This window comes from Oncorhynchus tshawytscha, linkage group LG28 (assembly GCF_018296145.1).
Source record: "Oncorhynchus tshawytscha isolate Ot180627B linkage group LG28, Otsh_v2.0, whole genome shotgun sequence".
Taxonomy (NCBI): domain Eukaryota; kingdom Metazoa; phylum Chordata; class Actinopteri; order Salmoniformes; family Salmonidae; genus Oncorhynchus; species Oncorhynchus tshawytscha.
Genome location: NC_056456.1, coordinates 40,717,515 through 40,730,014, shown reverse-complemented (window position 1 = coordinate 40,730,014; position 12,500 = coordinate 40,717,515). Strand labels below are relative to the sequence as shown.

Sequence of the window (12,500 nt, the reverse complement as noted above, 5' to 3'; positions counted from 1 at the left end):
GTAACATGGTAACAGAGTACCAGAGGTAGGGTAACATGGTAACAGAGTACCAGAGGTAGGGTAACATGGTAACAGAGTACCAGAGGTAGGGTAACATGGTAACAGAGTACCAGAGGTAGGGTAACATGGTAACAGAGTACCAGAGGTAGGGTAACATGGTAACAGAGTACCAGAGGTAGGGTAACATGGTAACAGAGTACCAGAGGTAGGGTAACATGGTAACAGAGTACCAGAGGTAGGGTAACATGGTAACAGAGTACCAGAGGTAGGGTAACATGGTAACACATGGTAGAACCATGAATGAGTCTGATGGGAATCGTTTAAATACATCAGTAGATCAGGGTTTTCTGCTGTTTAAAGGGCTACCGTGTGTTTGCATGCACTTGTGAGTTTAATGTGTGTGAGTTTAATGTGTGTGAGTTTAATGTGTGTGTGTGTTTAATGTGTGTGTGTTTAATGTGTGTGTGTGTTTAATGTGTGTGTGTTTAATGTGTGTGAGTTTAATGTGTGTGTGTTTAATGTGTGTGTTTTTAATGTGTGTGTGTTTAATGTGTGTGTGTGTGTAATGTGTGTGTGTTTAATGTGTGTGTGTTTAATGTGTGTGTGTGTGTGTAATGTGTGTGTGTGTAAGTGTGTGTGTAATGTGTGTGTGTGTTTAATGTGTGTGTGTGTTTAATGTGTGTGTGTTTAATGTGTGTGTGGTAATGTGTGTGTGAATGTGTGTGTGTGTTTAATGTGTGTGTGTTTTAATGTGTGTGTGTTTAATGTGTGTGTGTGTTTAATGTGTGTGTTTTAATGTGTGTGTGTTTAATGTGTGTGTGTGTTAATGTGTGTGTGTGTAATGTGTGTTTTAATGTGTGTGTGTGTTTAATGTGTGTGTGTTTAATGTGTGTGTTTTAATGTGTGTGTGTTTAATGTGTGTGTGTTTAATGTGTGTGTTTAATGTGTGTGTGTGTGTAATGTGTGTGTGTGTGTGTAATGTGTTGGTGTGTTTAATGTGTGTGTGTGTTTAATGTGTGTGAGTGAATGTGTGTGTGTGTGTTTTTAATGTGTGTGTTTTTAATGTGTGTGTGTGTTTAATGTGTGTGTGTAATGTGTGTGTGTTTAATGTGTGTGTGTTTAATGTGTGTGTGTTTAATGTGTGTGTGTGTACTGTGTGTGTGTGTTTAATGTGTGTGTGTTTAATGTGTGTGTGTTTAATGTGTGTGTGTTTAATGTGTGTGTGTGTGTGTGTGTGTGTTTTTATAGTGTTTAATATGCATGTGTGTGTGTGTGTGTTTAATGTGTGTGTGTGTAATGTGTGTGTGTGTAATGTGTGTGTGTGTTTAATGTGTGTGTGTGTTTAATGTGTTGTGTTTAAAGTTTTTAATATGTGTGTGTGTTTAATGTGTGTGTGTTTAATGTGTGTGTTTTTTTTTAATATGTGTGTTTTAATGTGTGTGTGTTTAATGTGTGTGTGTTTAAAGTTTTTAATATGTGTGTGTGTTTAATGTGTGTGTGTTTAATGTGTGTGTGTTTAATGTGTGTGTTTGTGTGTTTGTTTAACGTGTGTGTGTGTGTGTGTTTAATGTGTGTGTGTTTAATGTGTGTGTGTTTAATGTGTGTGTGTGTGTGTGTGTTTTATAGTGTTTAATATGCATGTGTGTGTGTGTGTAATGTGTGTGTGTGTAATGTGTGTGTGTGTAATGTGTGTGTGTGTTTAATGTGTGTGTGTGTTTAATGTGTGTGTGTTTAAAGTTTTTAATATGTGTGTGTGTTTAATGTGTGTGTGTTTAATGTGTGTGTGTTTAATGTGTGTGTGTGTTTAATGTGTGTGTGTGTTTAAAGTTTTTAATATGTGTGTGTTTAATGTGTGTGTGTTTAATGTGTGTGTTTGTGTGTTTGTGTTTAACGTGTGTGTGTGTGTGTGTTTAATGTGTGTGTGTGTGTGTTTAACGTGTGTGTGTGTGTGTGTTTAATGTGTGTGTGTGTGTGTGTTTAACGTGTGTGTGTGTGTGTGTTTAATGTGTGTGTGTGTGTGTTTAACGTGTGTGTGTGTGTGTGTGTTTAATGTGTGTGTGTTTAATGTGTTTAATATGTGTAACGGCTATCCTCTTCGTCTGAGGAGGAGTAGGAAGGATCGGACCACTATGCAGCGTGGTAAGTGTCCATGTTCATATTTATTTAAACTCAGAAAACTAAGACCAAACTAACAAAAATAGACCAACACGAACCAGTTCTGTCTGGTGCAGACACAGAGACAGAAAACAACTACCCACAAACACCGGCTACCTAAGTATGGTTCTCAATCAGAGACAACGATTGCCAGCTGCCTCTGATTGGAGGCCATACCAGGTCAAACACATAGAAATACAAAACATAGAATACAACACATAGAATGCCCACCCCAACTCACGCCCCGACCAAACCAAAACAGAGAAATAAAACAGGAACTAAGGTCAGGACGTGACAGTTTGTGTGTGTTTAAAGTGTTTAATATGCATGTGTGTGTGTGTGTGTGTGTGTGTGTGTGTGTGTGTGTTTTTAAAGTGTTTAATATGCATGTGTGTGTGTGTGTGTGTGTTTATAGTGTTTAATATGCATGTGTGTGTGTGTGTGTGTGTGTGTGTTTTTATAGTGTTTAATATGCATGTGTGTGTGTGTGTGTGTGTGTGCGTGTGTGTGTGTGTTTAGTGTTTAATATACATGTGTGTGTGTGTGTGTGTTTATAGTGTTTAATATGCATGTGTGTGTGTGTGTGTGTGTGTGTGTGTGTGTGTGTGTGTGTGTGTGTGTGTGTGTGTGTGTGTGTGTTTGTGTTTATAGTGTTTAATATACATGTGTGTGTGTGTGTGTGTTTATAGTGTTTAATATGCATGTGTGTGTGTGTGTGTTTAATATGTGTGTGTCAAATCAAATCAAATGTTATGTCACCATGGCGCCATGCTTACTGCCCTTAACCAACAATGCAGTTTTAAGAAAATATAATGAAAAAACATTTACTAAACAAACTAAACCATTTTTTTTATTTAAAATAATAATGAGACTATAAAAAGGGTTACCGGTACCAAGTCAATGTCCGGGGGTACAGGTTAGTGGAGGTAGTTTGTATATGTAGGTTGGGGTAAAGTGACTATGCATAGATATTAAACAGCGAATAGCAGCATTGTAAAAAAGATCCGCGTGGCCATTTGATGAATTGTTCAGTAGTCTGATGGATTGGGGTTAGAAGCTGTTAAGGAGCGTTTTGGACTGTAAGTGGTACCGGACCAACTTGGCGCTCCGGTACCACTTACAGTGCAGGAGCAGAGAGAACAGTCTATGACTAGGGTGGCTGGAGTCTCTGACAAATTCTTAGGCCTCCATCTGACAATGCCTAGAGCCTTTGACGTTTTTTAGGGCCTTCCTCTGACACCACCTGGTATAGAGGTCCTGGGTGGCAGGAAGCTTGGCCCCAGTGATGTACTGGGCTGTACGCACTACCCTCTGTAACGCCTTACGGTCGGATGCTGAGCAGCTGTCAGGATGCTCTTGATGGTGCAGCCATATAACTTTTTGAGAAATCGTTTCAGTCTCTTGAGGGGGAAAATGTGTTGTCGTGCCCTCTTCATGGCTTTCTTGGTGTGTTTGTTCCAGGATAGTTTGTTGGTGATGGACACCAAGGAACTTGAAACTCTCGAACCACTCCACTACAGCCCCGTCGATGTGAATGGGGGGTGCTCGGTCCTTCTTTTCCTATCGTCCACAAACATCTCCTTTGTCTTGTTCACGTTGAGGGAGAGGTTATTGTCCTGCCAGGTCTCTGACCTCCTCCCTATAGGCTGTCTCGTCGTTGTCGGTGATCAGGCCTACCACTGTTGTCGTCAGCAAACTTAATGATGGTGTTGGAGTTGTACTTGGCCACGCAGTTGTGGGTGAACAGGGAGTACAGGAGGGGACTGAGCACACACCCCTGAGGGGCCTGCATATTGAGGATCAGCCTGGCAGATGTGTTGTTGCCTACCTTTACCACATGGGGGTGGCCCGTCAGGAAGTCCAGTATCCAGTTGCAGAGAGAGGTGTTTAGTGCCAGGGTCCTTAGGTTAGTAGTGATGAGCTTTGTGAACACTATGGTGTTGAACGCTGAGCTGTAGTCAATGAACGGCATTCTCACGTAGGTGTTCCTTTTGTCCAGGTTGGAAAGGGCAGCGTGGAGTGCGATTGAGATGGTGTCATCTGTGGATCTGTTGTGGAGGTATTTGAATTGGAGTAGGTCTAGGTGTTCTGGGATGATAGTGTTGACATGAGCCATGACCAACCTTTCAATGCACCAACGTGAGTGCTACGGGGCGGTAGTCATTTACTCAGGTTACCTTCGCTTTTCTTGGGAGAGGTTGAAAATGTCAGTGAAGACACTTGCCAGTTGGTCCGTGCTCTGAGTACACGTCCTGTGTAATCTGTCTGGCCTTGTGAATGTTAAAGTTCTTGTTCACATCAATTACAGAGAGTAACACAGTCGTCCGGAACAGCTGGAGCTCTCATGCATGCTTCAGTATTGCTTGCCTTGAAGCGAGCATAAAAGGTATTTAGCCCATTTAGCCCGTCTGGTAGGCTCTCAGCTGGGTTTCCCTTTGTAGTCCGTAATAGTTTGTAAACATCCAACCAGTGTCAGAGCTGGTGTCAGAGCTGGTGTCAGAGCGTGTAGAGTGTAGCCCGTCTGGTAGGCTCTCTTTACTGGGCAGCTCGCGGTTGGGTTTCCCTTTGAACAGCTGGTGCTCTCATGCATGCTTCAGTATTGTTTGTAATCCGTAATAGATTGTTAACCCTGCCACATCCAACCAGGGTTAGAGCTGGTGTAGTAATGTAGTGGGATTCAATCTTAGTGCTGTATTGACGCTTTGCCTGTTTGATGGTTTGAGCCGTCGGGATTTCTTATAAGCATCCGGATTAGTGTCGCGCTCCTTGAAAACGCCAGGTCTAGCCTTTAGCTCGGTGTGGATGTTGCTTTTGGTTGGGATATGTACATACGGTCACCGTGGGGACGACCTCATCGATGCACTTATTGATGAAGCCGGTGACAGAGGTGGTGTCCTCCTCGATGCCATCGGAAGAATCCCGGAACATATTCCAGTCTGTGCTAGCAAAACAGTCCTGTAGCTACATCATCTACATCATCTGACCCCTTCCGTATTGAGAGGTACTTGAGTTTTTTCTTGTAAACAGGAATCAGGAGAATAGTTATGATCAGTTATGATAGTTATGGTCAGATTTGAGGGTGAGCGAGAGAGCTTTGTACGCATCTCTGTGTGTGGAGTTAAGGTGGTCTATAGTTTTTTTTCCTCTGGTTCCTCTGTGACATAATAGTAAACTGATTTAAGTTTACCTGCATTAAAGTCCCCGGGTACTAGGAGCGCCGCTTCTGGATGACCATTTTGTTGTTTGCTTATGGCCTTATAAAGCGTGATGAGTACTTGGTGCCAAGATCAGTTTGTGGTGGTAAATAGATGGCTATGAAAAATATAGATGAAAACTCTCTTGGTAGATTGTATGATTGTACATACAGTTGAAGTCAGAAGTTTAAATACACTTAGGTTGGAATCATTACAACTAATTTTTCAACCACTCAACAAACGTCTTGTTAATTAACAAACTATAGTCGGTTAGGACATAATTTTTCCAACAATTGTTTACAGACAGATTATTTCACTTATAATTCACTGTATCACAATTCCAGTAGGTCAGAAGTTTACATACACTAAGTTGACTATGCCTTTAAACAGCTTGGAAAATTCCAGAACAATTATGACATGGCTTTAGAAGCTTCTGATGGGCTAATTGGATGTATTTCAAGGCCTACCTTCAAACTCAGTGCCTCTTTGCTTGACATCATGGGAAAATAAAAAGAAATCAAAAAGACCTCAGAAAATAAATGGCGAAAAATATTGTCTGGTTCATCCTTGGGAGCAATTTCCAAACGCCTGAAGGTACCACGTTCATCCGTACAAACAATAGTACCCAAGTATAAACACCATGGGACCATGTAGCCTCCATACCGCTCAGGAAAGAGACGCATTCTGTCTCCTAGAGATGAACGTACATTGGTGTGAAAAGTGCAAATCAATCCCAAAACAACAGCAAAGGTCCTTGTGAAGATGCTGTGAAGATGCTGGAGGAAACAGGTACAAAAGTATCTATATCCACAGTAAAACGAGTTCTATATCGACATAACCTCAAAGGCTGCTCAGCAAGGAAGAAGCCACTGCTCCAAAACCACCATAAAATGCCAGACTACGGTTTGAAACTGCACATGGGGACAAAGATCGTACCTTTTGGAGAAATGTCCTCTTGTCTGATGAAACAAAAATAGAACTGTTTGTGACCATCGTTATGTTTGGAGGAAAAAGGGGGAGACTTGCAAGCCGAAGAACACCATCCCAACAGTGAAGAACGGGGTGGCAGCATCATGTTGTGGGGGTGCTTTGCTGCAGGAGGGACTGGTGCACTTCACAAAATAGTTGACATCATGAGGATGGAAAATTATGTGGATATATTGAAGCAACATCTCAAGACATCAGTCAGGAAGTTAAAGCTTGGTCGCAAGTGGGTCTTTCAAATGGACAATGACCCCAAGCATACTTCCAAAGTTGTGGCAAAATGGCTTAAGGACAACAAAGTCAAGGTATTGGAGTGGCCACCACACAGCCCTGACCTCAAACCTATAGAACATTTTTTGTGGGCAGCACTGAAAAGGTTTTTGTGAGCAAGGAGGCCTACAAACCTGACTCAGTTACACCAGTTCTGTCAGGAGGAATTGTTCAAAATTCACACAACTTATTGTGGGAAGCTTGAAATGTTTGACCCAAGTTAAACAATTTAAAGGCCATGCTACCAAATACTAATTGAGTGTATGTAAACTTCTGACCCACTGGGAACGTGATTAAAATAAATAAAATCTGAAATAAATATTTCTCTCTACTATTATTCTGACACAGGGGATTTCTACAAGGATTAAATGTCAGGAATTGTGAAAAACTGAGTTTAAATGTACTTGGCTAAGGTTTATGTAAACTTACGATTTCAACTGTACTCTACCTCAGGCGAGCAAAACCTAGAGACTTCTTAATTAATATTAGACATCGCGTACCATCTGTTATTGACAAATAGACACACACCCCCACCCCACATCTTACCGGACTTAGTTGTTCTGTTCTGCCGATGCATGAAAAACTCAGCCAACTGTATATTTTCTGTGTCGTCGTTAAGCCACGATCCAATGAAACATAAGATATTACAGTTTTTAATGTACCGTTGATAGGAAAGTCTCGAACGGAGCTCGTCCAGTTTATTCTCCAGTGATTGCACGTTGCCTAATATAACGGATGGTAGCGGCAGGTTACTCACTCACCGACAGATCTTTACCAGGCACCCTGATCTCTGCCCGTATTTCCTTATTTTCATCATATGAATGACGGGGATTTGGGCCTTGTCTAGTGTCTGAAGTAAATCCTTTGCGTCAGACTCGTTAAAGTAAAACCCTTCGTCCAGTTCGAGGGGAGTTATCGCTGTTCTGATATCCAGAAGCTCTTTTTGGTTGTAAGAGACGGTAGCAGCAACATTATGTACTGAATAAGTTACACACAAAGTGAGAACCCCCCCCCCCACAAAATAGAATTGGATAGGAGCTGGTAAACGGCATCCCCTGCGGCGCCATTCTCTGTGTGTGTGTGTACTTGAGATGGTAAATGAGATCCATCGTCTCTATTTATTTAGTGTGTACCCTGGAACTCAAACGAGCCACTCAATAACAAGTTACACCACTCCTATCTACTGTAAGGACATCCAGGAGAGACAGCTTCTACTCTGATGAACATCACTCAATCTGTCTGTCTGTCTGTCTGTCTGTCTGTCTGTCTGTCTGTCTGTCTGTCTGTCTGTCTGTCTGTCTGTCTGTCTGTCTGTCTGTCTGTCTGTCTGTCTGTCTGTCTGTCTGTCTGTCTGTCTGTCTGTCTGTCTGTCCGGTGGTGTAGTATCTCTCTCTTACTCTCTTACTAGATGCAGTCAACAGTAAAAGTAGTCAGCCAGTCAATCAGTCAGTCGCCTCAACTCCTCCACTATAATGAACACCATCAATCAGCTTCCTCTCACTTCACAATGATCTGGAGAGAGGGGGAGGAAGGGAGAGGGAGAAAGAGGCTAAAGGGATATCGCGGGAGCAGGGAGAGGGTGGGGGATAGAGAGTGTAGAGAAGGAGAGGGTGGGGGATAGAGAGTGTAGAGAGGGAGAGTAAGGGGGGTAGAGAGTGTAGAGATGGAGAGGGGGGATAGAGAGTGTAGAGATGGAGAGTAAGGGGGGTAGAGAGTGTAGAGATGGAGAGGGGGGATAGAGAGTGTAGAGATGGAGAGGGAGGGGGGACAGAGAGTGTAGAGATGGAGAGGGAGGGGGGATAGAGAGTGTAGAGATGGAGAGGGAGGGGGATAGAGAGTATAGAGATGGAGAGGGAGGGGGATAGAGAGTGTAGAGATGGAGAGGGAGGGGGATAGAGAGTATAGAGATGGAAAGGGAGGGGAGGGGGGGGGATAGAGAGTGTAGAGATGGAGAGGGAGGGGGGACAGAGAGTGTAGAGATGGAGAGGGAGGGGGATAGAGAGTGTAGAGATGGAAAGGCAGGGGGACAGAGAGTGTAGAGATGGAGAGGGAGGGGGACAGAGAGTGTAGAGAGGGAGAGGGAGGGGGGGCAGAGAGTGTAGAGATGGAAAGGGGGGGACAGAGAGTGTAGAGATGGAGAGGGAGGGGGATAGAGAGTGTAGAGATGGAGATGGAGGGGGATAGAGAGTGTAGAGGGGAGAGGGAGGGGGATAGAGAGTGTAGAGATGGAAAGGGGGGCACTGAGTGTAGAGATGGAAAGGGAGGGGGGGGAATAGAGAGTGTAGAGAGGGGAGAGAGAGACAGAGAACAGCTAACCTGACACATCTCACTAAGTCCAGCAGCAACTTAACCAACTCCACTATGGTACAGTAGAACCTGATACATACATGCCTTGTCTCAAAGAGAACCATCACACAGTGTCCTGCTGTAGGTCAGAGACACAGACCCCATTCCTCACACAGTGTCCTACTGTAGGTCAGAGACACATACCCTATTCCTCACACAGTGCCCTACTGTAGGTCAGAGACACAGACCCTATTCCTCACACAGTGCCCTACTGTAGGTCAGAGACACAGACCCTATTCCTCACACAGTGTACTACTGTAGGTCAGAGACACATAGGGATTAGACGTGTACTATGAAGGAATTGTGTATCATTTGATTTTCACACGCTAGGCACCGTCCCTACTGACCTAGCACTCTAAGTAATGCATTAGAGAAGGGAATAGGCTGTACTTTTAGACAGTCAGTAGTGTACTCACCCTGCCAACTTCCACCAGGTTGGTGACCATGACGATAGCAGCCGTGTTCTCCTGCCACACCATCCTCCAGAAGTCAAACACCGTCTCTTGCATCGGACCTGGGGGGGAGGGAGGGAGAGCAAGAGAGAGAAAGAGGGAGGGAGAGGGAGAGGGAGAGAGGGAGAGAGAGAGAGAGAGAGAGAGAGAGAAGGGGAGAGAGGTGGAGAGAGAGAGAGGGAGAAGGGGAGAGAGGTGGAGAGAGAGAGGGAGAGAGAGAGAGGGAGAAGGGGAGAGAGGGGGAGAGAGAGAGAGGGAGAGAGAGAGAAGGGGAGAGAGGGGGAGAGAGAGAGAGGGAGGGAGAGAAAGAGAGAGAGGGTGAGAGAGAGAGAGAGACAGAGAAGGGGAGGGAGGTGGAGAGAGAGAGAGAAAGAGAAGGGGAGGGAGGTGGAGAGAGAGAGAGAAAGAGAAGGGGAGGGAGGTGGAGAGAGAGAGAGACAGAGAAGGGGAGGGAGGTGGAGAGAGAGAGAGAGACAGAGAAGGGGAGGGAGGTGGAGAGTGAGAGAGAGAGAAGGGGAGGGAGGTGGAGAGAGAGAGAGAGAGAGAGAGACATCAGATATAAAGGGAACATAGCTGTACAGCATGTGACCGACCAGGGTTCGGAACCCAGATCTCCTGCTCGCCAGAAGAGCTCATTAGCCCGCTAAGCCAAACGCCTAACACAGGAGGCTGGTGGGAGGAGTTGTAGTATGACGGGCGCATTGTAATAGCTGAAATGGTATCAAACGTACAGAAAACACGTTAGACTCCGTTCCATTGGTTCCATTCCAGCCATTACAGTGAGCCCGTTATCCTATAGCTCCTCCTATAGCACTGATCCACCTACTTTACAATTATTGTGGCTGACAGAGGAAGAAGAGTGGCTGGGAGAGGAAGAGGAGTACGTATGTGTGGTGGAAGAAGACTGAGAGGAAGATCAAGAGCTGTAGTCTCAGATTGAGTTTAGCGCTACTATAATTGAGCTTGTGATAAATCATGGTCTATCAATGAGAGAGACTGGTCTGAGAGTGGTGCAGACAAATCTGCAACTATTATAACATCTATTGTGAGACATTTCCGGCCAAAACAACCTGTACATTCTGGGCATCTGACTGAACTGCACACGGCAGAAGTAAATTGAACACAGCCTCCAAACCCACTTGTGCGTAATTGTTTTTGTAGTTCTGCTTAGGACCCAACGGTTTGCTCCCACGGGCAGGAGAGGTAGGATTTTCACTGCTGTGCAGGAAACTGTCACCGTTGATATGGTCATCAGAAACAATGGCATAAAACTCAAAGAGAATGAGGACAGAGTGTTGGCAGACAACATTACATTTGGAAATATTCCCAATGTAAGCGTAACAAGTCCTGAAACAACATCAAGTCAGGATGAAGCAGCTGTCCCCTTTGAGAGAAACTCTGAACGAGTCAAGCAACCAATAGGTCCAGGTAAGATGACTATAAAATACAGAACAGGTTTTGTACAACACCAAACAAGGCAGAGGCAATGGCCTGTTTTGAGGTATAATGTAAACTACCGTCATAGCCTAACTCTTATGTTGCCATGTGGATTTATTTTAGAGAGTCATGGAGACTGAATCACCCCACATATTCATCCTTGTGGATGAGGCTGGTTTCAACAAGGCCAAAACACAGAGGCGAGGAAGGAATGTGATTGGGGAACGAGCCACAGTGGATGTCCCGGGCCAGAGGGGTGCCAACATCACAATGTGTGCAGCAATATCCTCTGTTGGATGGCTCTTACACAAACCGCTACTTGGGCCGTACAACACCGAGCGTCTCATTACATTCCTGGATGACCTCTATGGAAGGGTTGGGCCGTACAACACAGAGCGTCTCATTACATTCCTGGATGACCTCTATGGAAGGGTTGGGCCGTACAACACCGAGCGTCTCATTACATTCCTGGATGACCTCTATGGAAGGGTTGGGCCGTACAACACAGAGCGTCTCATTACATTCCTGGGTGACCTCTATGGAAGGGTTGGGTCAGATGAGGAAAGGGTTGCAGCGAGGTGAATCGTTTGTAATTGTATGGGACAATGTGGCGTTTCACCACTCCTGCAGTCACAGAGTGGTTTGCAGCCCATCCCAGGATGGTGCCACTTTCCCTCCCACCTTACTCTCCGTTCCTCAACCCCATAGAGGAATTATTTTCCTCATGGAGGTGCGTCCCTCCTGGACACAATGAATGCTGGAGGCCTGGACATATCTGCAGAAGATTGCCAGGTATGGACCAGGTATGACAAAAGATTATTTCCTACTGTAGGTGTATTGCCCAAGATGACATAAGATGTGATGTGGATGAGAACCTGTGGTCAAATGCAGAATACAGGGTTGACTAGCATTGCTACTATATCTGTATTGGTAGATGGTTGCATATGCAAATTATTGTATTTTGGAATCATTCAATGCCATAAAATGCCATAAAACCTATTGAAGCATATTGAAGCATATTGCATAATGTCTGATTCATTCCTGTTACATAAACTGCAGTGTATTCTAATCAGTAGAGAGGTGTCAGTCCTGTAACATAAACTGCAGTGTATTCTAATCAGTAGAGAGGTGTCAGTCCTGTAACATAAACTGCAGTGTATTCTAATCAGTAGAGAGGTGTCAGTCCTGTAACATAAACTGCAGTGTATTCTAATCAGTAGAGAGGTGTCAGTCCTGTTACATAAACTGCAGTGTATTCTAATCAGTAGAGACTGCAGTGTATTCTAATCAGTAGAGACTGCAGTGTATTCTAATCAGTAGAGACTGCAGTGTATTCTAATCAGTAGAGACTGCAGTGTATTCTAATCAGTAGAGACTGCAGTGTATTCTAATCAGTAGAGACTGCAGTGTATTCTAATCAGTAGAGACTGCAGTGTATTCTAATCAGTAGAGACTGCAGTGTATTCTAATCAGTAGAGACTGCAGTGTATTCTAATCAGTAGAGACTGCAGTGTATTCTAATCAGTAGAGACTGCAGTGTATTCTAATCAGTAGAGACTGCAGTGTATTCTAATCAGTAGAGACTGCAGTGTATTCTAATCAGTAGAGACTGCAGTGTATTCTAATCAGTAGAGAGGTGTCATTCTTGTTTTGTAAAGACATT

The 12,500-nt window shown here is 44.1% G+C and overlaps 1 protein-coding gene across 2 annotated transcripts in view; it reads right to left on the bottom strand.

Moving 5' to 3' along the window:
- The window catches only part of LOC112238841 (receptor-type tyrosine-protein phosphatase mu-like), a 503,654-nt gene that overhangs the window by 49,642 nt on the left and 441,512 nt on the right, over nt 1–12,500 (bottom strand). For both annotated transcript variants that reach the window (XM_042308178.1, XM_042308179.1), the window contains one exon: nt 9,365–9,462. In XM_042308178.1, coding sequence (XP_042164112.1) covers nt 9,365–9,462 — 98 coding nt within the window. The remainder of the gene's footprint in view (nt 1–9,364; nt 9,463–12,500) is intronic.